This window comes from Monodelphis domestica, chromosome 2, assembly GCF_027887165.1.
Source record: "Monodelphis domestica isolate mMonDom1 chromosome 2, mMonDom1.pri, whole genome shotgun sequence".
In the NCBI taxonomy this organism is placed as follows: Eukaryota; Metazoa; Chordata; class Mammalia; order Didelphimorphia; family Didelphidae; genus Monodelphis; species Monodelphis domestica.
The window spans coordinates 234,547,775-234,572,643 of NC_077228.1; the positions used below are offsets into that span (position 1 = coordinate 234,547,775).

Genomic DNA, 24,869 nt, shown 5'->3' on the forward strand with positions numbered 1-24,869 from the left:
TGTTTTACCAGTTCTGAAAAGGACAAGAAATTTTAACATCAAGTTGCCTCAAGGCAAAATTACTTTGTGGATCTTGGCAATTCGGAGCAGATAAGAGAATGTCTTAGAATCTCCACCCCTCCACCCCTCTCTGGAGGTTCAGACTCTTCCCAGAGCCCTGGTAGAAGGTCCCTGTAAAAACATTTCGCAATCTAACTTGCCTTTTTTCTAGAAAGCTAAGGCTATGGGCACATTATTCATCCAGGTCTTCCTAGGCCAGTCTTTGTCAGAAATGATATTTTTAGGAAGGATATAAGAATAAAAATAGAAGTTTTAGAAAACCAGCCTAGACATGAGAAACATAGAAAGGGGAAAAAAGGAGACACATGCCATGCTATCCAATAAGCAGTGAAAGAAGGCAGTGGGAGCTGACAACATAAAGCTTTAAATTGTGAGCTTTAACAATAGGATAGTATGGCAGAATATACATTCATAAGTTAATGGTGCCTGCTTTGGTTTTCCTCACCATCTGGTTGATGATTTCCTGGGGAAAAACCCACTGGGACTGGTGATCCTGTTTGCAAAGGCTCTGTACAAACTCCATCCCATGCTGATTAACAAGCTTCCGAACCAAGTAGACTCTATACCAATCATTACCTGCCTGGAGGCAGAATCTCTTAACTTGCTGCAGATACCTTTGCTTGTCCTCTGCCACCTCTGGAAAGTGCAAGGAAAAAGCAATTAAATAGTTGGTTCATCAAAGAAAATTAGACAAACATCCCAACTATGCAAAAGGGGAGAGATGCTACTCTCAAGATATTTACAATATAAAGAATGAAGACTCCCTCTAAACCCAGATCATAAATACCTAATAACAACATACTTAATAAAAACACAAATCAATTAAAAAAAAAACCAGGTCATCTGTGGTTAATATATTTTTATATAATGTAGACATTAAAGCAGGCAAAGAAGAGGACTTGCCTACAGCTTCATGCAATTCAAAGAGGAAATCTGAAGCCCTGTCTAGGCAGAGCCGGATCCTGGCCATATCCTGTAAGTATTCAACTGAGGATTCATTCACAGGTTCTCTGACATTTTGCAGTAAGGGACAATAATTTCCAAGGAAATGCCCCTCTTCCTTCAGATAGCAGAGTCCATCCTTTTCAGAGCAAGCACTAACTTTCTCATACATTGAATCCTAAAAGTTAAGAACAAAGAAAAAACAGTTATATCCTTTTGGTTCATTGTATTTTCAAGCTCTACTTGCAGGCTGGTCCCATGTCAAATCATGAATTCAGACATTCAGAGTGGAAAAATAAGCAACCAACTATCAAAAATTGCTATAAGTAGATCTGAATGAGGGGGAAAAAAGAAATGAGTAAAGGCTATCTCTGTTCTGTAGCAGATTGTCATTTAAAAATATACTTTAAGGGGGCAGCTGGGTGGCTCAGTGGATTGAGAGCCAGGCCTAGAGACGGGAGGTCCTAGGTTCAAATCTGGCCTCAAACACTTCCCAGCTGTGTGACCCTGGGCAAGTCACTTGACCCCCATTGCCTAGCCCTTACCACTCTTCTGCCTTGGAGCCAATACACAGTATTGACTCCAAGACGGAAGGTAAGGGTTAAAAAAAAAAAATATATATATATATATATATATATACACATACACATTCTTTAACAAGAGTTAGAAAATCAGACCTCTAGAGCTAGAAGGGTCCTAGAGGCCATTTATTCTAATACCTTCATTCTGCAGATGAGAAAACAACAGGCACATAGTGGTTATCTGATCTGCCCACACTCACAAGTCTATTATTATATAGATAAGAAATAGCTATTACTAATATATACAGAGAAAACAATCTGGAAGACATGAAACAACTTGTTCAAAGTTATAAAGGTAATGAATAGCAGAGTCAGGATGTGAGCTTATACCCAATGATTCCAAATACAACATTCTTACCACTATACCATGAGGCCTCTTTGTTCGACTTTTCCCACTCTGAGATTTTATGATTCAATTGTTTATAAAAGAAAGGTAGGTAAGTAAGAGTCAACTTACCTCTAGGCAGTTAATAAAAAGGGTATAGAGTTCGGTTTTATCTTCATCTAGGAATGGTTTCTGCTCTAACTGGGACAAATAATCCTGAATGTACTCTTTCACATCATGGAAGCTGCACAAAGAGAAATTCTATGACAGAACATCCCAGGCTTAAGGTCTCATACACACAATAGTTTAATTTGCTGGAATCAGAAATCCTCAAAGTGCTTAAGTACTTTATTTTTATTTTTTAGCATCTTTTTTTGAGACAACCAGGTTAGAAGGTCAGTAGCCCCGCATGGGCCTAATACTATTACTAATAAGTATGGAACCCCTGAGCTACTGTTTCAAACAAAGCCTGGTGGTATACCCTACACCCACCCCACTTTGAGGGTTTACCAGGTTAGTATTAGACATAGTGTAGACACTCAATCAGCTTTAGGTCTTCACAGCTCATAACTCCTGAGTTCAAATGATCCATCAGCTTCAAACTCTCTAGTAGCAAGTATTACATGTATACACCATCATGCCTAGCATTTAAGTAATCAAATTATGAATCTTGTAAACATTCCCATAAAATAGGCTGTTTTTACAAATACTTGTCAGAGGTGCTTTAGTGGAAGATTCACCAATGAAACTCAAGATGTCCAATTCCTTGTTTTTATTAGTGTTAGCCATTAGATACAGCTTATGGATATAGTATGATATAAGGAAGAGTAAAAGAATCTAAGAAAATCTAGTTTTATCTTCTACTGACAATAAAAAATAATTTCTGTTCATAGTCACAGTTTACATTAGAGAGGCTGTGTATTTAAATTCATGTTTGCCTGCACTGGTTACAGCACTCAAACTGCTAAGTCATAATGACTTCAATAAATCTTCTCCTTATTGGCATTGAAGCTCTCAACTAATCACTTCCCTTTCTTATAGAATATGTGGAATGAGAGGGTTATTTCTGATCATCTCTAAGGTCCCTTTGAGCACTAGATCCTATAGTCCTATAAGAAGCAACAACAAAAAAACTTAAAAAAACAAACATACAACTGGTTTTCTTTTGTACATTGCTTATACAGTGATTCTTGCCCCAAATGAATAAAGAACCACTAAATAAAACAAATCAAACCATTGATCACATGTGACAAGGTAGGTTTCCACACACACACCAGCTTTTTTGAGGTACTTTTAGAATAAAGAAATGTTTTCTTTTATACAATGAAGGAACACACAATTCAGATCCTTTATGTTATGGCCTCTCCAATTAAAACCATAGGTTCTATCTTCTAACAGAAATTTCATGAAACAGAAATATGAAAATATTTTTTGACACTATCAAAGACCCTCTTATAGTTTCATGTTGTTCTCCCCACTCATCCAAAGAATCAACAAACGTTGTACAAGAAACCAAGCCATTCCCCAATTGACAAATGGTCAAGGGATTGTGAATAGGCGGTTTTCAGATGAAGAAAACAAAAGTCTCCTGATTCCCACCTAGAGCCCATTCCACTGCACCACACTCTTTTAACAGGTATTCATTTTTCTTAAACATGTGGTGTGATTACACAACATACTTTTCTCACATGTGAACATATTAAAACACATGTAACATGCATACAAAAAATTCAAACTGAAGAAACTTCCCCTTCTTTTAAAAAAAAATGCTTTTTCTTTTTTAGAATTGCTTCATGCATGAAAGGATACTTTCAGCAAGAATAAAATATGGAGAAAAAAATACTGGATCCCTGAAAATAACTAATAGTTCAATTATTCTTACCTGTACTTCAAAAGCAGTTTTAATACTACTGAGCGGATAACTGGAGTTTTATCTATAACATCATCAAATGGTGAGAGTGACTTTGTATATTCAGAATGGCCTGAAATTGGCAGGGAAAGAGCATATCAGTTTCGAAAGACAGGAAGGTAATTGCGACATCCTTAAGACATTAGAAGGTAACTGGACACAACTTACTTAGTAGTTCATTTCTTAAGAGTTTTTTATGGACAAAGAGCAAAGAGAGCAGTTCTTCAATAACTTCCTTATCTGGTGGAGTGTTTTCTTTAAAACACATGGTAGAAACAAGGTCTATGAAAAAACTGTTGCACATCTGGCGGAACTGAATATGCTTTGCAATAGCATCACTAGGGAAAGAGTTAAGAACAAAGTAAATAGAGACATATAAATTTTTAAAATCACTCCATGGCAGAAATATAGCTTTAGAAATACTATTAAATACATGTGTGTGTGTGTATTACTGTAAGACTTGGAAAAAATTCACCTTCTAACAAAGCTCTGAGATGGATATTTTAAATACAATTATCCTAAGCTTTGGACAAAGAAATTGGAGTTCAGAGAATTTAAGAGAATGGCACCTAGTCACAGAGCTAAGAAGTATCAGAGCTGAGATTTGAGCTAGGACTCTTACTCCAAGATTAATACTTTTAAAAAAGCCAAACATCAAACATATGCCTGAGCAGTGCTACTGAGAGCATCAAAATTACCAGATAACTGAACAGAATTTAAGCCCTTTCCTTCTGTCTTAGAATTAATACTGTGTATTGGTTCCAAGGCAGAAGAGCATTAAGGGCTAGGCAACGGGGATTAAGTGACTTGCCCAGGGTCACACAGCTGGGAAGTGTCTCAGGCCAGATTTAAATCCAGTACCTTCTGTCTCTGGCTCTCAATCTACTGAGCTACCCAGCTGTCCCCCCCACCCCCATTGTTTCTTTTTAAGGGATAGAAACTCTTTCTATATATTTTAAAGCTGTTTCACAAACACAAGGTAGCATCTTTTTTTGACTTATAACTGGATATTGAAGAACTAGTTGCCCTTTCGTTCCTAAAAGCTTCAGTGTAAATATTGGGAGTTCAATCACTTGACAAAGCTAGCAGAAGATATGTTCTTTGGATAACCATAAATGTTTATTCCAAGAGAACTGGTATATTGTGGTTATACTTGCATTCTACTTTTAAGTAGGACAAAGAAGAGATGCAAAAGAGACAACTTGACAAAAACAGAGCCACACATTAACAGGAAGATATAACACATAGGGTTTGGTTATATCCAAAGGCTTCTTAGAATGTAGGGCATTCGTGTACCTTGAAGGTAAATTCAGAAAGCCAACTTAGGTGGATTTTAATTCCCTGGGTCTTTGCCATCACAGTCCTAACTTATAACTTTAGGGCTTCCTACTGATTTTAATGTTTCCTGAATCATCTTAAACTTATGAATGGCTGTCCTCTGAAAATGAAAGATATGGAAGGGTAGGAAGATGTATACAAATGATTTCCCCTCCTGGTGGAATGGGTGATATTCAATATTTCTGGTATGGGGTATTATTAGCATAAAGACTATAATAAATAAAGCCTGGGATCCAAGTTTCCTAAATCTGGGGGCCATAGAATATTTTATCACAGGTATAATATGGGATACCTGTGATCCTGGGATACAACGATGGAGAATTCGTCTGGCAAATCTGTGACACACAAGGGGCACCTCATTTGCCCAGGGATGAGCCAAGTTTTAATGCACTTCTGACAATATACATGGTCACAAGGCAGGCATACAGGTTCCTTTGGGTCTCCTAGGCAAACTGGACAAGGTTGTAGGCCATACCTAGAATCCAAAAAATAATCAGTTTTGTAGTTCTTAAAAAAAAAAAGGTATCTTCTTTAAAAATTCCCCAAGTTTCTCTCATTAGTCTCAAATATAAGATCTCACTTGATACATATCTGGCTTGCTCGATCCTTGCACTTGCAAAGAACAGCCATCACTGCAACAAAAGGTCGATGTGTTTTGATATCAGAATTATCTTGAAGACACTGAAAGGGAGAAATGTAGCAAAATGAGACTGATGAACAGTAGAGGATAGATTTGTCTTCCCAAAGCATGATACCCGGCACAACAAGTAAAATGAATATCACAAGCATCTCTCCTGCTTTAAGACTTGAGAGTTCAAAGGTACAACTTTTTGATTTATGCAAGATAAAGTGTATGATGCTGTACCTTATTTAGTGAAATCAACTGCCTTGTAAACAGAAAATCCTGGGCTTGAATTGGATTCATACCTTTGCTTGTACCTGAAAGTATAAAGCTTTTGTCCCTAAGTCTGAGTCTTTTCAAATTTATGATTTCTAGATGAGGAAAATGAGATAGCTCCTATGAAAAAGATATGAAGCTTTTAAGTGGCCTGAAACCTCAAAGAATATGAGCCAAAAAAAAAACTCATGTTATTCTAAGATGCAACAAGATGGCACAGTATGCAGAATGAGTCATTAATTCTGCTCTAGTGAGATGCATCTGGAGGTTTGTGTTCTGTTCCACACAATGCATTTTGAAAAGAGTGTGGATAAACTAGAACATGGTAATTAAGGGAAGCAGAATGGTAGAAGAGATAAATACCATGGCATATGAAGATCAATCTATTGGAGGAGGTATGCTTATTTAGACCAGAAAGCAGAATGTATCACAAAAGTATCCAAATATTCAAAGGTCTGTCAGGTGAAAGATGAAGCAGATTAGTTTCTCTTAGATCCAAAAGAACTAGAACCAACAGACAGAAGTTATACAAATGGCCACCAAAATGTGAGAGGAAAAAAAAATCCCTAACAATTAAGCCATTACAAAGTAGAATGGACTGAATGGACTGCCCTGGGGAGCAGCAGGTTGCCTTGAGTGAAAGGTCTCACAAACAGAGTTGGCAGTGTTGTAAAGGGAATTCTTAGTCATATATGGGTTGGACTATAGGGACCCAGTGTTTCCAATTTGGATATTCTGTGATTCTGTCAAGTGTAAGAAATTAGAAAAAAGAGAATCCTTTCCTATAAAGATTTATGACTCAGAATCAAGCTTGAAATAAGGTAAAGTACTCACCTTGCCCAACAGAGAAACATATTCAATCACTAAGTCCTCTAAGTCAGGAAGGCGAGCCTTGGTCTCCAGGAGCACATGTTCCACAAAGAGTGCCATAGAGAAGATCTGATTCCATTGGGTTCTGCCAACAGAGTCAACAGTCACAATCCCCTAGAAACTCTCCTCCAAAGACAGAACAAAGATGAAAACAAAGGGAAAAAATAACACAAACCCTAGACATGGTGAATAGCATATCTGGAAAAGAGCAATAGCAAATGCATATAGGTATAATACCCATATCACTTTCAAAGTGATTATTATTATCTATAAGTTTTTGTTTCATAAAACTTCCAAAAGATACGGCAATCTGGCCAGACATATATGTTCTATCATAGGAGCAGATCACAGCAATCTATAAACTGTATATTATAAATGTACTATAAAGCAGAACTTCTCCTATATATAACTTACATGGTCATTCCCCAATTGATAAGTATTCCCTTCTCTTTCCAATTCTAGGCCCCCCAAAAAAGCCACTTTAAATATTTTTGCATATATAGGTGTTCCTTCCCCCCCTTTTTTTTATGTCTTTAGAATACAAACAAACGAATGGTGTGGCTAGGTCAAAAGGTATATATATATACTGTTTTATAGTCCTTGGGGCCCAGGTTCAAATTGCTCTTCAGAATGATTTTTAGTGTCTCACATGACCTACAAGTTTTGTAATTTTCTTTTTCTGTCATAATAACCAATCACATAGCTGTGGGTTGGTACCTTAGAGTTGTTTTAATTTGCATTTCCCTAAATAAAAGTGATTTAGTCTTTTTTTCATGATTATAGAGCTTTAATTACTTTGAAAAATTGTCTTCATTTATCAATTGGGTAATGACTTGTATTCTTATAAATTCAACTCATTTATATATTTAAGAAATGAAGCTTTTGAAACTTTTTGTAAAAAATTTTGCACTATTATGATTACTGTATATTACTCTTCATCCTATTTCTGTTTAGCTTCTGAACACATTTTCCAATTTGCCTTCTTTACAATAGTTCTACTCCCTCTTCTCTTATTCTATGCGCTTTTGATTATGTATGTTCTTCCTTCATTGAGCCAATTCTGATGAGTCTAAAACTCACTCCACTATAAAAGCTCTTACATGCCTCTTTTATGTGCAATAATTTACCTCATTCTATTTTTCTCTTCTCCCTTCTTCCAAAACATCCCTTTCTCATGACTTAATTTCTTTTTTATATTATCCCATCATACCCAACTCATACTCTTGCCCTTTATGTATATTCCATCTAACTGCCCTATAAAAGTTCTTTAGAAGTTACAAAAATCATCTTTGTCTGTAGAGATATACACAGTTTAACCTTATTAAATGTCTTTTGATTTCTCCTTCCTATTTATCATTTTAAATTTCTCTTGAGGATTGTATTTGAAAGACAAATATTCCAATTAGCCCTGGTCTTTTTCATCCGTAATGTCTTAAAGTTGTCTATTTCAATGAACATCTATTTTTTTTTCTTGAAGGATTATGCTCAATTTTGTTGAGTGATTCATGGTCCAAGCTCTTTTGTTCCATGGAATACCATATTCAACGCGCCCTCCAATCCTTTAATGTAGAAGTGCCTAATCCTTGTGTCATCCTGACTTTGGCTCCATAATATTTGGATTCTTTTTGGCTACTTGCAATATTGTCTTCTTCATCTGGGAGTTTTGAAATTTTGCTATAATACTCCTAGAAGTTTTACTTTTAGTGTCTCTTTCAGCAGGCGATCAATGGATTCTTTCCATTTCTATCTTACTCTCTGGTTCTAGAATATCAGGACAGTTTTCCATGATAATTTCTTAAAAGATGGTATCTACCGGTTTGTTTTTTTAAATCATGGCTTTCAGGCAGTCCAATAAATCTTAGATCATTTCTCTTGGTTTTATTTTCCAGTCAGTTATTTTTACAATAAGATAGTTCACATTTCTTTTATTTTTTGACTAATTATTTCTTGATGTCTCATGGACAAGCTCCTATTTATCCAATTCTAACTTAAGGCATGATTTTCTTGTACCTACTTTTTCATATAGTGAATGTTTCCGTTTAAGAAATTCTTAATTGTACAAGAATATTCATAGCTGCACTCTTTGTGGTGGCCAAAAATTGGAAACCGAGGGGATGCCCATCAATTGGGGAATGGCTGAACAAATTGTGGTATATGTTGGTGATGGAATACTAATGTGCTAAAAGGAATAATAAAGTAGAGGAATTCCATAGAGACTGGAACAACCTCCAGGAAGTGAAGCAGAGCGAAAGGAGCAGAACCAGGAAAACATTGTACACAGAGACTGATACACTGTGGTACAATCGAAGGTAATGGACTTCTCCATTAGTGGCAATGTAATGTCCCTGAACAATCTGCAGGGATCTAAAAAATACTATCCACAAGCAGAGGATAAACTGTGGGAGTAAAAACACTGATGAAAAGCAACTGCTTGACTACAGGGGTTGAGGGGATATGACTGAGGAGAGACTCTAAATGAACACTCTAATGCAAATACCAACAACATGGAAATGGGTTCGAGTCAAGAACACATGTGATAACCAGTGGAATCAAGCGTCGGCTATGGGAAAGGGAAAGGTGGGGTGGGGGGGAAAATGATCTTTGTTTCCAGTGAATAATGTTTGGAAATGACCAAATAAAATAATGTTTAAAATAATAAAAAAAAGAATTCTTAATTTCAGTGAATTTTTGTATGTTTTTTTTCAATTTTGGTCAATTCTATTTTTTGAGAAGATCTCTTTCCGTGGACTTTTGTGTCAGCTGGTCTGTTTTATTTTTTAAGCTATTAATTTCTTCAGTATTTTTTTCACGATTTTCCTGTATGATGTAAGAGTTAAATTAATGTCTAATGCTTCAAGTATATTTTTAAAGTTTATTATCTGGCAAAATAGAACCACATGACTAAGTTTTCTACCAGCTCAAAATGCCCACTCCACCAAAGCTGCTGACAGGAAGGAAAAGATAGCTAGACACAGAACTCCACCCAATTTATATTCTGTCTACGTCAACACCTAATGACAGGAAGTAAGTGGGGTTCTGGGAATCGGAGATTTTGCTGGGGGTCATAATTTTGAGGGTAACAGATTCTAATTTCATGATTACCATTTCTTTTTCTAATTTTTCTTATAAGATTTAAAAAATTCTTTTTAAATATCTCCATGAAATCTTTTTGGGCTTGAGAGCAATTGCTATTTTTCTATGAGTCTTTGGATGAAGCAGTATTAACTTTGTTGTCTTCTGAGTTTGTGCTTTAGTCTTCCCTGTCACCAAAATAACCTTTTGTGTTGTTTGCTCATTTTCCAGACTTTTCCTTTTCCTTTAACTTAAAAAACTGTTAAAAGTTGGGCTCTCTACCTATAGGAAAAGGAGCATTATTCCAAACTTCAGATTTTTTGCGCAGTTCCGTTCAGAGCTAGTTCTGGCTATCTGCTTTCAGTTTTTCTAAGATAATATGATTACTCTTCAGGACTGTGTTCTACTTTATGAATAGAATAAATGCTCTTTCTTTCACTTTGTACTGTGACAAGGGTTCCCTGTGGCTAAAAGGACTGCTCCTCTCTCAGGCTGAGATCATGACCCAGGACTGTGACCTGTATCTGCATATGAGCAATACAACAAGAGTCACATACTGAGAGCCAGCAAAAGAATCCCCATACCATACCATATTGTCTAACCCCTTTTTACTATCTGTAACTGAGAGCTTCAGAAGACATTGCTGCTGATTGAACTAACCTCTCAGGTGTTGTTGTCACAGTGGGGCCTGCCTTGGTATGCTGTTTTGTATTCTACATCTATTCTAGTGCAATAGATCTTTCTAAGTTGTTTTGGGCTAAAATTTTATTTTACTTTGCCTTTTTTGCACATTATGCAATCCAGAATTTGTTTTGAAGTATTATATAAAGGTTGTTTGGAGGGTAATTTGGTAGAGACTATATAAGTCTGTATACCTTCTCCACCATTTGGAGCTTCTTTAGAAACCAAATTTAACAAAGTTCAAAGTCAAGAATAGGTTATGGGTTGGGGGGAAGGTAGATGGCTCAATGCATTGGGAGTCAGGCCCAGAGACGAGATGTCCTGGGTTCAACTCTGATCTCATATATTTCCCTGTGTGACCCTAGATAAATCATTTAACCCTCATTACCTAGCCCTTACTCCTCTGGCTTGGAACCAATGTTGACAGAAGGAAACTCTTTTAAAAAAACAACAACAAAAAAGAACATAACAAAAATCAGTTACAATGACAGGAGGACCAAGACATAAATAATGTGAAAACAGTTACCAAAAAAGCCTCAAGAGAAAAATGCTAACTGGACTGAAAATGCAGGAAAAGTTCCTGAAAAGAAATAAAGAGCAGCAAAGGAAAAATGGGGGGGGGGGGGGGGGGAGAGGTGTAAAAATGATGTAAGAAAACTACGAAAAGAGGCACTTGGAAAAGATTCTTTAGAAAATAGTATTTAAAAATTAAAATTGGCTGAATGAAAAAACAGGTCAAAAAATCCACTGAAAAACTCCTTAAAAAGCAGAATTGGACAAATTGAAAAGGAGGTACAAAAAGCTCACTGAAGCTAAGAGATAGAAGATCAATGGAATAGACTTGGAGTAAATGATCTCAGCAAGATAGTGTACAATGAACTGAATGATCCCAGTTTTTGGGAAAAACTCAGTATTTGACAAAAACTGCTGGGAAAATTGGAAAACAGTATGGGAAAGATTAGTTTTAGATGAACATCTCACACCCTTTACCAAGATAAATTCAGAATGGGCAAATGACAAATATAAAGAAGGAAATTAGGAGAAAATCAGAAATAGTATACCTGTCAGATCTATAGGAAAGGAAAAAAAATTAAGACCAAGCAGGAGATACAGAACATTATAAGATATAAAATGAATAATTTCAATTATATTAAATTAAAAAGGTTTTGTACAAACACAATCAAAATTAGAAGGGAAGAAAAAAACTGGGAAAATTTTTTGATTAAAAAAAAAAACCTTTAACAAAAGTTCTAATTTCTCAAATTTATAGGGAACTAAGTCAAATAAATGTACAAGAAATCAAGCCATTCCCTTTACGAGAATGTTATCTACATCAAGAGAAAAAACTGTGGAAATAGAAATGCAGAAGAACATGACTTATCACTTGTTTATATGGGTATGTGATTTGGGGTTTTGGTTTTAAAAGATTGCTCTATTAGAAAAACGAATAATATGAAAATAGGTATCAAGTGATAACACATGCATAACCCAGGGGAATTGCTTGTCATCTCTGGAAGGGGGGAAGGGAAAGAATCTGAATCAGTTAACCATGGAAAAACATTTAAAAATAAATAATTATTAAAATTTGCCCCTCTTTTTCCCTTCTGACACTGCCCCCATGCTGATGCCAACCCTCATCACTCTACATGGTCTATTGCAATAACCTGCTTAGTTGGTCTCCCATACTCATCTCTTCCGATTCTAGTCCATTCTCCACTAAGTTGTCAAATTGATCACTTTAAGCACAGTTCTGACCACATTATCTCCCCATTTAATCAACTCAGAATCAACACAAAATCTTTTTTTTTTTTGGCTCTTAAAACTATAACCTGGCTCCTTGCTAGCTTTCCAATATCCTTACATCTTACCAACCTCTCCTTCAGCCCAAGCACCCTTTGATCCAATGCCAGGGTAAGCAAAATGCCCACTCTACCTGGATCTCTCATATTTGATCCAACCTTTTCATTACCATTGCAAAAACCTTAATCCATCCTCTTAATTGCCTTAAGTTTGACTTTTGCAATAATTTCGGAGAGCTTTTAATATTTTCTCCCTTTTAATTCATCCTAAATGTACATCAACACCAGATTAATCTTAAAATGTTAATTTTTAAAAAGTTATGTCATTCTTCTGCTTCAAGACTTCTGATGGGTTTCCAATGCCTATAAGATATCACAGATTACTTAAAATGTAACTTAAGGCCTTTTGTAACCTGGTTCTCAAATAACCTTTCACTGATGTGAATATAAAGGAATATTGCCATAAGAAACAAAAATTAGGAGGTGAAGCACTGAAAAACTTAAATGACCTAATCAGTATAGTAAGTGGAAATTGGAAAATGATACACACTGACTACAATGGAAATGGGAAAATAAATAAAACTGAGTATTATGTAAATGTAATAACTATTCATATTCAACATAAAATTCAACTACTTATGAGTAGAGTACTAACTACTTTAGTAGAATTTATGTTCTACTAAATAGAAAAATCATTATAGCCACTACCACTTTTGTTCACACTGGAAAGGCAGCCATGGAACACAGGACTAAGAAAGTTGGACTTGGACTAAGGAAAATCTAGGTTCAAAATACAGTGACTGGACCAATCATCATTATTCTAAGCACAAGATACCATATTTGTAAAATGACAATAATACTGGTAGTGCTTACCACATAAGCTTGTTGTGAGTTTCAGAGAGAACATACATAAAGTGAATTATGAGCCTTAGTAACACAATATAAATGTCAACTGATATTACTATTCTTCTTGTACAGATTTATTCCCCTCTTATTCACCTTATTCACATTCTTCAAAGTCCAATTCAATCATATCTTATCCATAAAGCCTTCCTTCTGACCCCATCACTTCCTTCTCAGAAATTTTTGTTACTGAATGTATAATTTATTTGGCACTTCATAACATACTCTTTATTACAGTTATTAATATTTTTAAACTTTTCATATTTGCATTTCTTATCTTTCCAACTAGGAATACAAGGCCTTTTAAGGCAAAGAACATGTCCTATTTTTTTCTCTCTCTCACCCACAGCAACTAGCATAATGTCATACACATAGTAGACAACAATTGTTAAACAGACAAAGAAAGATGTGCAATCAAAATGAAACTTTAAGGGACTCACTTGATTTCTTTAAGCACAGTTCTGCACATGGCACCACAGCTTTGCATATAACTCTCTGTACAGAGGAACTCAAAAGGCATGTGAAGATTTTTCACCATTTGCAACCAAACCTGTGGATTAGGCTTCAAAACATCTTTTTTCAACATTTCAGCACAAGCCAGTGCAGCATACACATCTAACACCTGCGGGGGAAAAAGACAACCATAAAAAATAATTTAATAACTTTTTTGATTGAAGAAATTTGGGCACAGACAGAAGAAATGGCATGCAAATCAAAGAGAGCAAAGACACATGGAACACAGATCATCGGGGGAGAGGAGGGAGAAAGAGAGAGAGAGAGAGAGAGAGAGAGAGGGGGGGGGGGGGGGGAAGGGTGAGAATTCCATGGAAGCTTGAAGAAGAAGTTGTCAGTTAGATCCCAGCTATCCTGGTTTCATTCTTCTTCTGTGGAAAGTGGTCTGAAGACACCATTTCATCTTCTCTCTGGTCATTACCTTTTCTACCTCTAATTGGAGCTGAAAAAGATAGTCTTGCCCAGAAAAGATTTCTAGCAGTGTTGCTACTATCTTCCCTTAGGAGAAGATATTTTGTTATTTTCAAAAGACATTTCAAAGCCTTCAACCAATTATTACAACTTATAATTAGGGAAACCCTTTCCCTCTTTCCCAGCCTCTTCCTTATTTCCTTCGCCCAAAAAGAATAAAAGATCCTTTAACTAAAGAAATTAGTTTGAAGGATTTTGTTATTAGAGGGAGGAATTTGACTTACCATCTGTGCGGAAAAGCTCCATTAACTTGTTTGGTGAGAAAGAACAAGAAGTGTGTGTGTGTGTGTGCGCGCGTGCGCGCACACGCGTGCCCTCAGGATTCCGCTTTTTTCATTCAACTACTTCCTGGTGTTACCTTTTGATTTCCCGAATTATATCTTACCAATTCCCCTCTCTAGTACACCTTTTGCTCAGGAAAAATACACCACAGGTCTTGACTAGAAACAACCATTTTATTAAGATATCAAAATCAACCTAGATTAAATGGGACATGAATTAATAGATATGTGGAATCTCACTGCCCTGTGAAAATCTACAATAATCTTTTAAAACAGACTCTTCTATTCACTACACTTCTTAGTTAACTGTGAAGTATCGCAAATATGACTGACAGACACTGTGCTAAGCAGATAGCTTTAAATAGGCAGTAGTATAATGTCATTAAAAGTCGGATGACCTCTGAATTAGATATGGCCTAGGTTTGACTACTTCTAACTTTTACTAGCTAGGAAATCAGAACCTTTCAAACCTCTTCTGTAAAATGGAGATGGTGTCTCAACAGTTTTTATTTCACTAGGTTGGTGTCAGAATGAAAAAAAAAAGTGTAAAAGGATTCACCACAAATCTTTAAGTACTTTATAACTATGACCTATTAATAAACTAATATCCAGATCTCCAAAAGACAACTTACCATTTCAGATCCAGCCAAACCAAAGTTATTCTTTGCCTTTTGGAGGGTCTCCAGGACACTGGGATGAATGGAGAGGATCCTAGCAAAGTTCTGAATTCGGTTCCTGAAATACTGATAGGCAAGATGCACCCAAGGTAAAGAGAGCCCTTCCTCTGCATCCTCTGATTCTGCTTTGAGCTGCCCAATACAGGACCATAGGGCTACCTGCAAAAACTAGAAATTTAAATAGAAAAGTTTAGAAAGAAACAAGTATCGGGTCTTTAAAAAAAATTTTCATGCAATACTCATTCTCTCTGTATAAGTTTCTATAACAGTGCAAGTCGGACAATGGTTAGTACTTGGATTATATTCTGACATTCTAATAAATTTTTTGCAATTGTATTGTTGACAAAATAGCAACATTTCTAAGAATCTCTAGTAAAGTACTAAAGTTTTTCATAGACCAATTTTTCATAAACTTTACATAGAAGTCTTTCATTCACCAACCTGTAATTCATCACAGGTAGACACACTCATGGTCAAGAGGAGGAAGTCTTTCAAGTAGGCCTGGAGGAGCATTTGGTGTTGTTCTTTATTAAAACTGGCTAGAAATTTGCCAAGGTGGGTCTTCTGGAAGATGTCTACAAACTTTTCCGACAATTCTGAAAGATTACAATCCAAATCAACATTTGAATGATTTATTAATACAACCAAGATATATCTACTTTATTGACATTATTCAGTCCATTAACATTTATTAAGTGCCTCCTATGTGGCAGTCACTAAAATACTAAGAAAGGCAAGATAGTCTTGACCTTGGGGAGTTCACAGATTCCTCAGAGAGCCAATACTCAAACAACTATGTAAAAACAAACTTTATTCAGAATAGAAGGGGAATGGTCAAAAAAAGTGAAATGGGACTGTGAAAGGCTGAAAATGTTGGATTTTAGCTAGGACTTGAAGGAAATAAGGAAAGCTAGGAAGCAGAGATAAAGGAAGAAGATCACAAAGAGAAAGGAGAATAATAAAGCAAAAAAAAGCCCAGAACTGGGGAATAAAGTATCTTGTAGAGGAATATGGAGTATGGATAGGGTAGAGATGAGCAGTATAAGGTGTAAGAGGATTGGAAAAACAGGGAGGGGGCAAATTATGAAGAGCATTGAATACCAAACAGTAGATTTTGTATTTGATCCTGAAGATTACAGAGAGTCATTGGAATTAATAGAAAGGGAGTGCTAGCCAGATCTATAATTTAAGAAGATCACTCAGACACCAAAATATTTATAATAGCAGTTTTTGGAGGAGACAAGAAATGGAAAGAGGTGGTTACTGACTAGGGAGTTGCTAAAAAGTTTTAGTGCATAACTGTAATAGGATATTACTGTGATTGAGATATATATAAAGGTAAGTGGAACAGAAATGATATACACAATGATTGCAACACTGTAAGCAGAAGAAATAACAACCCCCCAAAACTGGATACTATAAAATTATGGCCAGACTTGACCCAAAAGACGAATTGAGAGGCTACTGATATGAAATACTTTACATCAGATCAATTTTCTTTTTACTCTTTGAAACATATTTTCTCCCTTTTCATTCTTTACTGAATGAGATAAATATCTAAGAGGGGGGAAAAGCGATAAAATGGAAAATGGAGGTAATATAAAAAAAAAGATATTAATACATTTTTTTAATTGGTTGCATGCTGGGCGTTAAAAATAGCAAGTATGCTGCACTCCCCTGATACACACATACACGCCTCAAAACAAGGAAAAATCTCACTGGATTGAGAGAGTAGCCCAGGTAGCACAGCATCTACAAAAACTGGTAAAACTTGAAGCAGCCCAACATGCTGCAATTCCATCAGAGGCAACTGTCAGAAGCAAATTTCTCTCTCTCCAGTGTCACCTTTTTTAAGGCCATCTCTCAGTGACCTGGAAGTCAAATACCACTAAGTAAATTCATGTATAGATGAGCCTCAGAAGAGGAACCAAGGAACCAATGAGACAGGAAACCAATTCCACAGACACTGCTCCCCCACCCCAACCCAGTGATCCAGGCAAATTAAGAAACTATGATTGGATCCAGAGATGTGAGGTGTATGTTAGTGGGTGGAGAAAAAAGCTTATTAACTTCAGAACAGGAGTCTTTTTGAGGAGGAGCAGAAGGGACCCTTGTTGGGTTGTAGTTATAGGCCCATTATAGCAACCATAGATTAGAAAGCTACCACTCTCCTACTTTTCCCTCTCTTTACTACTAATTTTACTTTTGATTTAGTAAAGTTATTAAGCTACAACAAGCTTTATAATTTTAAATATACAACAAAAATGTAGGAATGGATAGGAACTCAGCCTGAGCCACCCAATACAGGTAGAGAAGGCAGGAAATCCACATGCCCACCTGTTGAGCCCTGAGGCCAGAAACAAACAGAGAGGGAACTGACTGAACTTCAAAAATCCCTGCACATTGACATGGCAACAGAGGCCTGAGGCAATAGAATCCAGGGGAGGACCTCCCCAACCAAAGCCACTTGGCAAGGGCAGGGAAGGAGCAGAGTGGGACAAGCCAAGGTGTGAATTTTAAAATCTCCATCTTGCTTGGTCTAGCACCCAAATTTGTGCATACCCACACTACACGGGCATGTGCTAGTCAATGACAAATCAGAAATAACTAACTGCCCACCTGGGCTGTCCTAAGCCAAGCTGGAGTCACCATTGGCACTTGTGAGGCACAGGAAGTGAGGTAGGGAATAGCCTCTGGAATTCACGCACTTCCTGTGGACAAGGCTAGGCAGCAGTTTGTGCTAGGAGCTTGAGCAGGGAGGAGGCCCGCAGACAGTTTTCCTTCAGATCGGTCACGTGAGTCAAGGACTGATTCTCTTCTCTACCTTGGCCTTCAGGCTGTAACTCCCTCTGGCTCTGCCAGAAGGTTGAGTTAACCTTTTTCCCTTTCCTCCTCTCTCCTTCTCTCCCTCTCCTTTTTCTTACTCCTGTTGTGATTAAACCACCATAAACTCCATTCTGACTTGAGGGTTTCATCTTAGGAATTTCATAGGTAAATTCCTTGGCAACCAGAAATCATTATAACATCTTTGAAGGTGATTTTCATTATAACAAAGGACATGAAACAATAAGGGAATAACTAACATGGTGTGCTGAATGTAACTGGACAGAAAAGCTACAAATCTCACCAGAGAAAGTCAAGAGGGCCACCTCCTCAATAAACACCATGGGAAACAAAAGTAATCAGGCATACCCCACATACCAGAGAAGAGCACTTTGCAAGCTTGAAATCAACTCCCTAAAAATTAGAATAGGCAAAAAGAAAAAGGAGGCACAAAATACAATGAAGAAAATTTTGATTTCCAAAGGCCATGATGGTGAACCTATATCATGTGTGCTAAAGAGGGCACACATAAACCTCTCTGTGGGAACACTTGTAGTCATCCACCAGAGTTCCTTACTAGAACATCAGAGGGACTCAGTGAAGAGCTGTTGTCCTCCCCTCCTCTCCATGTGCCTAAGGACATTCCTTACTTTACCAGTCCCTCCGCCCAGCAGCCAATGGGAGAACTTCTTCCCTCCCCAATCTGGGATAAAGCATATGTATAACCCAGTAGAAGTGCTTGGCTCAAGGAGGAAGGGGGAAAGCAGGGAAGGAGTGAACATAAATCATGTAATGATGGAAAAATATTTTTAAAACAAAATTATATTTTTTAAAAAACCAATCACATAATAAAGCATAAAAACCTCACATCCAAATGTAGAAAAGCGGAAATATCAAATGCATCATTTTCAGACCATAATGCAATAAAAATTTACACTTAACAAAGAGCAGCATAAAGACTGAAAAGTAATTTTAAACTAAACAATCTTATTCTAAAGAACAAATGGGTCAAAGAATAAATCATAGAAACAATCAAAATTTCATTAAAGAAAACGACAATGAGACAACTTATAAAAATTTATGGGACGCAGCCAAAGCTACATTTAAGGGGAAATTCTCTTAATGCTTTGCCACGGGCAGGGTTCAGCCTCACCCGTGACTCCAGGGGTTCCCGACAGAAAATAACAAATGGAAGACAGCTTAATCATTACAGTCATGGGACTGCTTTGCATGCAATAGCTGCTCCACCATTCCCAGGCTTGGTTTTTATTTTCATACCCATTTTCTTGGCACTCAACTACACACAATCAAAGAAAGATAATTGAAAAAGTTATACAATAACACTTTTTTTTTTTAAACCCAGGCCTTCCGTCTTAGAGTCAATACTGTGTATTGGCTCCAAGGCAGAAGAGTGGTAAGGGCTAGGCAATGGGGGTCAAGTGACTTGCCCAGGGTCACACAGCTGGGAAATGTCTGAGGCTAGATTTGAACCTAGGACCTCCCATCTCTAGGCCTGGCTCTCAATCCACTGAGCAACCCAGCTGTTGCCTACATTAATTTTTAACAAATCACTTGATTAACATTCTATATTTTTGTATTGTGATTAAAGACAGAATAAAGGTTACACACAAGATAAATGATTTTGTCACAGGTGGCTTAATTTTCTCATTTCCCTGTGAGAAGTTTTGAGCTTACAAACAATCAAGGAAAATAACTTATTGCTTTTAATAAAATGGAATAATTAATCAGAAGTTCTTAAAAGACAATTCAACAATCATATCATTGAGATTGAGGGGTACTAGGAAAATAATTCAAATCTAGACTGGTGGCTTCTAGGGAGTTTGAGTTTCTGATTTGTGTAATCGAGTCACCGAGGCATACTGAAGCTTAATGTACTTGTACTTATCGCATGGGCCTTGTGAATTTTAAAACTACTCCACCCTACTCAAACTGTACTTTAGAAGATTTGATTTAGCTATTTCCTGATTGTAACAATGGAAATACTTGATTAGGAATGTCTTGGGAACTTTACATTGCTCCACCTTACTTAGTCTAACAAGGTCACATGAATGTCTGCACCATATAAGTATGGTATTAAGGATTAAGTAAGGATTAAGTATCTAAGAGGATGTCCTTTGATAGACATGTGTAGAAACAGCTGACAGACCCCTGGGCTGTCCTAAGTCAAGTTAAGCTACCATTGGTACAGATAAGACCCAGGAAAGTGACATAAAACCATCTATATTGGGTGTGTCATGTCCTCTCTTCACTCACTTTCCCCAGAGAGGTGGATCTGGCTGATCACTTCCTGTGAGCAGCCTGGGAGCCAGTTCAATCCTGGAACTCAGCCTGGAGGAGCGCACTCATACAGCTTCCTTGAGACGGTCTCATGGTAAGTGATAAGAATGATTTCCTTTTCCTTTGGGCGCAGGGAGGCCCCTTTGGCCAAGGCCTTTAACTTCTGCCTGGCTCAGCCTGAGCCAGAGCAGTTTAAATTAACTCTTTCCTCTCCCTCTCTCTCCTCCTTAATTCCTTCTCTATATATTAATTAAAATCACCATAATTTCCAGCTGACTTGGGTATTTTATTATTTGGGATATCCCATGGAGACCAATTAATTTAGATTTTAAGTCACAACCCTAAAATTATCCTTACAGCCTCTATGATGGATTTGTGTGCTGGCTTCATAAGAATAGGTTTCTATAAGTGGGAAAGTTTTTGGGCTTGGCCTGAAGCTGCAGTTTTGCTAGGAATTATGTATCTAAATAAAAGTTAACCCATGATAATCTTTTTGGGATTGGGTTTAAGGATCTAATCTTTTGGTGATGTTTTAGAGAATTAGGGTACAGGTGTTTAGGGGGAATAATAATCATATCAATTGTAAAAATGAAGATTTGAACCCAGATGTCAATCCCCAGAAGTCCTTGCTAGCTCCCAGAATTCTCTCTAATCTCCCTGAGTGCAAGATCACAAATTATTATTTAAACTGACTCTGCCTACTTCAGGTCTCTCTCCCTACTTCCGCTTCTTAGCACATGCGGCTCTCTACCTAGCCAGCAAAATGTGAGTTGCACGTGCTTTCTTATTTTATATTTTTTTTATTTCTTAATCTTTAATAAACTTCTAAAAATATAATACCTTTAGCAGAGAAACCAATTTTAATCATAACACAATTCATAGGTAAGGGGCATTGATGAAAGAGGTAACATAAAGGGGGACTGGGTGGGCAATCACATCTTGCCAAGGACCATTCTGTGGCCTCTCCTCAGTGACCACACGTGACTCTGTCAAGGCATCCTGGCCTGATGGCTCCCAGTAATGCTTACAGCAATAAATGAGAGAAATTATAGTTCAATTAATTGGACATGCACATAAAAAATAAGGAAAAAAAGAAATTAAAAATCCAGTTAAAGACCAAATTAGAAATCCTGAAAATCAAGATTAATAAAACTGAAAGAAAACCTTTGAATTAATAAATTAAGACAAGGAGTTAGTTTTGGTCAAAAGTATTGGTTAACTTGGTTAAAAAAAAGAAAACCAAATTTCTACTACAAAAAATTAAAAAGGTGAAATCAAAACCAATGTAGAAGAAATAAGCGCAATTATTTTAAGTTATTTTATTCAATTACATGCCAATAAATCTAAGTGAAATTCATGAATACTTACAAAAACAAACTAATTATATTAACAGGAGGAAAACAGAATAAACAACTCCATCAAAGAAAAAGAAATTGAACAAACTATCAAAGAACTCCCTAAGAAAACGATCCCAGAGCCTGATGGATTCAAAAGAGAATCCTACCAAGCATTCAAAGAACAACTAACTCCAATACTACATAAACTATTTAGAAAAGAGAAGAGGGAATATTTCCTATCTCTTTTCATGAAAAATATGGAATTGATACTTACAACAGGAAGAACTGAAAAACAGAAGAAACACTATAGACCAAATTCCCTAATAAATATTGATGCAAAAATTAAAAAAGGAAAAGGAAAAAAACATTACCAAGGAGACTACAAAATTGTGTCACAAGAATCATTCACCACAATCAGGTGGGTTTTATACCAAAAATGTAGAGATGGTTCAATAGTAGGAAAATCATGAGCATAATTGATCATATCAATAAGAAAACCAACAGGAAGAATCCATATGATTGTTTCAATAGATGCAGAAAAAGCATATGAGAAAAACATTAGAAAACATTGAAATCTTCCTTAAAGTGATAAATGGCATCTATCTAAAACCATCACCAACCATTATCTATAATGAAAATAAACTAAAACCCTTCCCAATAAGATCAGAGGGTAAAGCAAGGATGTACATTACCACCATTTTTATTTAATATTCACTATAGCAACAGAGCAGAAAAAGAAATTCAAAGAATAAGAATGAGCAACGAAGAAACAAAATTATTGGTCTTTGTAGATGACATGACGGTATAAACCTAAAGGATCCTAGAGAATCAACCATAAGAAATAAACAACTCCAGCAAAGTCACAGGACACAAAATAAACTCTCAGAAATCATCAGCATTTCTATTTACTACCAATGAAATCCAATAGCAAGAATTCTAGACAATATAAAATACCTGAGAGTATACCTGTCAAAAGGAACCCAGCAACTATATGAAGACAATTATAAAACTCTTCACACAAAATAAGTCAGATTTAAACAATTGAAAGAACATTAATTGATAGGCCAAGTCAATATAGTAAAATGACAATCCTGCCTAAATTAATTTACCTATTCAGTGTCAAACCAATCAAACTTCCCCAAAAATTACTTCGTAGAAAATAGAAAAAATAACAAAGTTCATCTAGATGAACAAAAGACAAAGATCATCAAGGAATTTAATGAAAAAAATATATAGAAGAGGGAGGCCTGGCTTTACTGGACTATCTCAAACAATATATAAAGTGTTAATCATCAAAACAATCTGCTATTGGCTAAGAAATATGGTGGTGGATCAATAAATCAGGCAATCAACACATGGCAGTTATTGTTCATAGTAACTTAATAAACTAGCAGAATGGCAGAGAGACTTAGCATAGACCAACATCTCACACCATACACAAAATGAATACCTCATTTAGAAATATAGCAACAATATGACAACTTGTCAAGATTTATGAATAAGGGAAGAATTTATGAACAAAAAAGATACAGAAAACATTATGAAAAGTTAGATAATTTTTATTACATTAAAAGGTTTTTGTATAAATCAAACAAATGCACCTAAGATTTTCTAAGGGAACCAACAAATTTGACAAAAGATTCATCTCTAAAATTTAGAGAACTGAGTAAATTTATAGGAATATAAAGTATTTCCCAATTGAAAAATGGTTGAAGGATATGAATAGCAGTTCTTAGAGAGAAATTAAAACTCTACATTCATATGAAAAAATGCTTTAAATCTCTATTGATTAGAGAATTGCAAATTAAAACAACTTTGATATCCCACCTCCCACCTATCAGATGGACTAACATAACCAAAAAAGAAAATGTTGGAGGGGATGTAGGAAAATTGGGGTAAACTTAAAAAAACAATACATACAAAGGCAACAAAACTGAACAAATTTTAATATTAATACTTTTTTTTCCCTGAAAATATTAGATTTTATTCACACTCCCAATGGTTTCTTTGTAGATCACTATGCCACATTAAAATACAAAAATCCATGAATAAGCAGACAGTTACAAACATTAGATGTGGTCTAACTGAAAATTCTCAATAATATACTAGTCTAAAAAAATAAAAGGATATATTCCTCTTTTTCTTAAGAATGAAAATAATTTATCTCTTAGGGGATGTACTTTGTAAAGAGATTCTGTTTGAGAATTTGTTAGTAATATTCTGGTGTGTCAAATAAAATGTATTTTTAAAAAATGTTTTAAGGCACTCTCTTGACATAGGGATAACTGGGCTAATGTGAAAGCCAGAAAAACTTGCATTCAAGTCTTACCCTCTGAAGTTGGGCAGGTCACTAAACCCTTTGGTGCTCTAAGAATTTAAGTTACTGAGAATGTGTCAATCTACAATGGTAGAGATACAATCACCTATAAGTTTCTTCTACCAATGAAATCCTAGGTTCAGTCCCTATCCCTATAACTAAATTTAAAAACAAAAAACAAAAAACATTTGTCTTCTTCAGCTTTAGAAAATTGAGCACTTGACAAGAGACCAGAAAGATAATTTTTAGGTTAGCTGACTAAGGCGTAATTTTAAAGGTCTAGTTTAGCAGAATTAAACAAGGAACTAGCAATCTTCTAGGCACATACTGTAAGGAATGGCTAGGTGATGGCGAACCTTCTAGAGAATGCTGGGCCTTTATTCATCCCCCCAGACTGAGTACACTAAGCCACCATTCTTCATTTCCAACCTTGCCCAAGACAAGGGAGAGAAGAAGTAATCTCATTGGGTGGCTGGACAGGGGGGCAGAGGAAGTGAGGAATGTCTTCAGGCACATGGAGAGAGGGAGGGGAACAGATCCACCCTGAGTCCCTTTGGCTTTCCAGTAAAGAACTCTGGTGGGCAACTGCAGGAATGTCCATAGACCCTTTGGCACACATGCCATAGGCTCCATCATCATAGACCTAAGCTCTTAGTACTCTAAAAATCCTGGAACAAGAATGACTAATGAAGAGGAAAGGGAGGGCCAACAGAATGTGGTCTACCATCCCCCCATGGCACACTTCTTCCTTATCTGACACTTCACAAGGTTCTA

General features: G+C 36.3%; 1 protein-coding gene and 1 long non-coding RNA gene across 3 annotated transcripts in view; one reads left to right on the forward strand and one right to left on the reverse strand.

Moving 5' to 3' along the window:
• Positions 1-24,869, reverse strand: part of RNF213 (ring finger protein 213) — a 149,586-nt gene that overhangs the window by 26,259 nt on the left and 98,458 nt on the right. For both annotated transcript variants that reach the window (XM_007482897.2, XM_007482898.2), the window contains 11 exons: positions 15,762-15,916; positions 15,276-15,488; positions 13,819-14,000; positions 6,888-7,008; positions 5,736-5,836; positions 5,448-5,630; positions 3,986-4,155; positions 3,791-3,890; positions 2,041-2,152; positions 964-1,180; positions 506-696 (listed from right to left, as the gene is read on the reverse strand). In XM_007482897.2, coding sequence (XP_007482959.2) covers positions 506-696; positions 964-1,180; positions 2,041-2,152; positions 3,791-3,890; positions 3,986-4,155; positions 5,448-5,630; positions 5,736-5,836; positions 6,888-7,008; positions 13,819-14,000; positions 15,276-15,488; positions 15,762-15,916 — 1,745 coding nt within the window. The remainder of the gene's footprint in view (positions 1-505; positions 697-963; positions 1,181-2,040; positions 2,153-3,790; positions 3,891-3,985; positions 4,156-5,447; positions 5,631-5,735; positions 5,837-6,887; positions 7,009-13,818; positions 14,001-15,275; positions 15,489-15,761; positions 15,917-24,869) is intronic.
• Positions 18,012-24,842, forward strand: LOC130457271 (uncharacterized). Its single transcript, XR_008916448.1, has 3 exons — positions 18,012-18,115; positions 20,427-20,535; positions 21,835-24,842. It is a non-coding gene; the product is annotated as an uncharacterized LOC130457271 (long non-coding RNA).